Below are 3,826 nucleotides of genomic sequence, written 5' to 3'. Positions count from 1 at the left end.
GTTGAAGTCCACATGCCTTAAAATTGTCAAGGTTGAGCAACACTGGCTTAAGGGAAAGCCAATAGAAGCTTTTTATTTATCCGACTTGTTCAGACAATGTCATAGTAGGCCAGTAGAAGGCTCTGTGCTACAAGCAAAAAAGGCCATTATCATCTGGTTTATCTTCTGTTTGTCTGGTGAACAACCTGGCTATTAATCTGCCTACACAACTGCCTTCAGACACAATAGCAAAGTGATTAGAAAAGGATGCTACAATAAATTAACTATATTACTGTAAAGCTATGAGCATAACATCTGTGATGTTTCTTTGCCCGGCAAGAATTTTTCTAATCTGTGCAATCATAAGCTTCGCAAATTTCCACTGCTCCAGGTAAGTCAATATTGTTTTTCAGACAACTATTAGAACAGAGACATGATAGATAATGGTATTTAGTGTGACTTTCTGCGATTTTTAATGTTTTTTTTTCCCTAGTAGTTGAGGCATTCATTTTGGAGTTACCTATGGCTTAACAAAAGAAACCCACTATATTGAAATTATTGGGTTGCAAAGTGGCATGGATCTTAACAAATGTGTTACCTATGGGACACCGAAATCTGTGAAATCACTTGTCAGTAAAATATTATATCAAAATGGATTCGGTAGTACATTAACAAGATAGATTTAAATTTCAAGTCTCACACTTAAACACAAATAAAAATTTGGATGTTGTATTTAGCATGCTTTTATATTCTGTCTTGTCATACTGATGCCTCTAATATGTGCCAGAATTTATATTTATTTTGTCCTAGTTTTCAAACAATTATCATTCCAATAATTTTATAAGTGCCTTTTTTTCTTGAAAACTAAAACTCCTACAAATTACCATAGCAGGTTAAAGTATTTAATGTACTGTATATGTATTGAAATATATATAACTTCTTTCAATAGCTTGATTATAAAGCCAGCACTTAAGAGAAATTTGATCATTGTAATATGAAATTAATATGGCCATAAATAGCATCTATGGTAAATGGTTTAGGCAGCTGAGCCATGAATTTCTCTTCCTTTCTGTATATTCCTGTTTCCATTTTTCTCTCCCCAAAACAGACACTTAACATACTGTTATCAACTGGATATTTTCTATTCTCAGAGGTTTCTTTTTTGGGCAAGCAGTCTTTATGTCTTTCTTTGTTTTTCTGATAGTTGTGGTTATGTGGCTTCCTTATGACATTAATAGTTCCCTTCTGGAGCTGCATTCATGATTCCAGTCAAGCTGCAAATGTGTATATAACACAGAGCAACCGATAGAGGAGTCAGCTATGGAAAAATGGTGGCGTATGCATTGTCATTCAGTTGTTATAAGCAATGATAGGAAAATGAAGAACTGTTAGATCACTGACTTTCTGTTGCTGCAAAAAAAGGGCTGTCGTGAATAACGGCAGCTACCATTTCCTCAGCCATGCAAAACAAAAAAAGCATGTCGATCTGCTGATTTATGGAGGGCTTGAATCAGGACTTGGTGTGTAGTGTGGCTTCTGAAGAATTCAGAATTCAGAGTCTTAACAATATCAAAATCTCCAAAGAGACATGCTCTCCTGTTCTTTCTGGCTGGATCCTGGAACTCTTCGACTGAACCATCAGAAAACACAATTGCCATTTTATTCCAAAGAACACAAATCAGAGTCCAAGCAGAAGAAAACTTGAGACACGTTCCTCACAACTCACCATAAATCCTTACGAACAGGAATGGCCAGCCTATAAGTCACATATACTTCTTAGGTCCATTTGAGTGCCACCTCTCAGCCCAACTCGCACCGTTAATATTTTACAGGAAAAATGCTAATCTTTTGTGACACCCTCATTTTTTGTTAAAATGGCAATGAAAATAACTATTAAGTTTCTAGTGTGCTTAACACAACTATTTCCCCCAGGTTCTCCCAAATCAGATATCATTATGTTAATATTGGTTTAGAGTTGGCTCTAGATGAGATGGGTGGCACGTAAATATAATAAATAAATGATAAAATATTTCCAGCATTCTTTGTTTCAAAAAGATCCTTGTATTTCCTTAGAAAAAGCCCATAGCAATATTTAAAAAGAGAATGAGAGACAAGAATTGGACAGAGACATTAGAAAACACCAACCAAACACCATGAACGCCAACTAGCAATCAGAAGACACGATGAAAACTCTTTAATTTCATAACACAGGGACAGATTCAACTATCATTTCAACTGGGAAACTGTGAGCATCCTAGACTAAGTCAAGTCCAAAACCTCCAGAGAATTCCTAGAGGTCTGGCGTTCAGACAAATCAACCGTCAACAGGCACATAGAAATAAACTGTAGGAGATGCCCAGGCCGAGCCTGAGGGAGGGGTCAAACACATCATCAGTCATGACTCCCTTCATACCCACAAGAGATCTAAATCAAGCCACCTTGAATTCCTTCTATTCTTAACTCCCGCTAATTTCCCTTGACCGTCAGTAATTCAGATTCTTGTAGAGATCTTAAGTTTAGAATAAATCTTTATACACGTTTGAACTGCCTGGATCTCCTGATTTCCCTGGTGCTTGACATAAACAACATCTACATTCCACTCAAAGAGACAATCAAAAAACCTAAAAGGAACAAAAAGAGCAAAGCACCTCCTCACCAGTAATCAACATCCAGATGAGCAGAAATTTACAAAAAGATTATCACAAGATTAACACTACATCTAATCAAGAAGTAAATAATACCCCAATCAAGGAACTACCAATTCCGACAAACAAGCTAACAGCCTAATCAAGGAACCACCAAAAACACTCCCACTAACACTGACAAAGCAAATCCCATTCCCTTCTAGATTGATGATGTTACCTAGTTTGGTAATGAAACATCTGCAAGAAAACCACTGAGCTTAGAGAGCACCAAGGAGCCCATACTATGTAAAAGAGGAAGAGCAGAACTGGGCAGGGCTTTAGTGAGATTTTCTCAATCATCAAATCTTATTGAGCTATAAAACAGGACCACCACTTAATCCAGGATCCTGATTTTGTTTCAGTTCCAAAAGAAACCTTTGCCTCTTTTTCCTTCTATTCCGAATGAACAGTTTTCTCTGTGTATCAGTAAAATTCAAGAGCAACCAAAATAATTATAATATTATCAAGGCAGGAAGATAAGGATGATCCTGATGATCAATATCATGATCATAATGTATAGTTGGAGTGTTGGACCAGGATTAGAAAAACCCAAGTTCACCTTCATTATGGGCCACAAAAGTTTGTTAGATGGCTTTGGGCTAGTCACTGTCTCTCAGCTCAACCTATTTCACAGGGTTGTTCTATAGAAAAGGGGAAGAACTCTGTATTGACTGAGTTCCTGGAGAGAAATATTTTTAAGTGTCTGTGACTCTTATTTGAAGAACTTACGTCCATTTTGTGCAGATAGAGTTTTTCTGTACCTTCAGTAAACAATGCTATTACCTCTTCAAGGCAGGAGATAATAACAGAATCTTGAGTGCCTGACATATATTCCCTCTCTTTTCTCTAATATCAAGAAAATTGAGGTGGGTTAATCTTTACTTTCTTCATCATCCCCTTCTTCTTTCTAGAGCTAAGAAGAACAGCTACTGCATAATTTCTTCAAGGCCATCTCTGTATTCTTCTACGTATGTGGAGCTGGGTTTTGAGCCAGCATTTCTGCATCTCCATATTGTATATTCAGGAAAGTTCCTACCATGTGTAACATGCAGAAGATGAGTTAAACAATGAATAAACCCCAGTTGAGCCATGCTTAGGTGATGTCACAATTGTTCGGCCAGTGGCTGGTTATGACGTCATTTGTCGGCCGTGACCAGGGGGGC

The 3,826-nt window shown here is 37.3% G+C and overlaps 1 protein-coding gene across 1 annotated transcript in view; it reads left to right on the top strand.

The window, feature by feature from the left end:
• The first annotated feature begins 281 nt into the window (after positions 1-281).
• Positions 282-3,826, top strand: part of C8B (complement C8 beta chain) — a 29,662-nt gene continuing 26,117 nt past the window's right edge. Inside the window, exon 1 of the mRNA XM_015815037.2 lies at positions 282-370. Within this exon, the coding sequence (XP_015670523.2) occupies positions 282-370 (89 nt within the window). The remainder of the gene's footprint in view (positions 371-3,826) is intronic.

This window comes from Protobothrops mucrosquamatus, unplaced genomic scaffold (genome assembly GCF_001527695.2).
Source record: "Protobothrops mucrosquamatus isolate PMUCROS unplaced genomic scaffold, P.Mucros_1.0 scaffold304, whole genome shotgun sequence".
NCBI classification, from domain to species: Eukaryota; Metazoa; Chordata; class Lepidosauria; order Squamata; family Viperidae; genus Protobothrops; species Protobothrops mucrosquamatus.
This window is presented reverse-complemented; position numbering and strand designations above follow the sequence as displayed.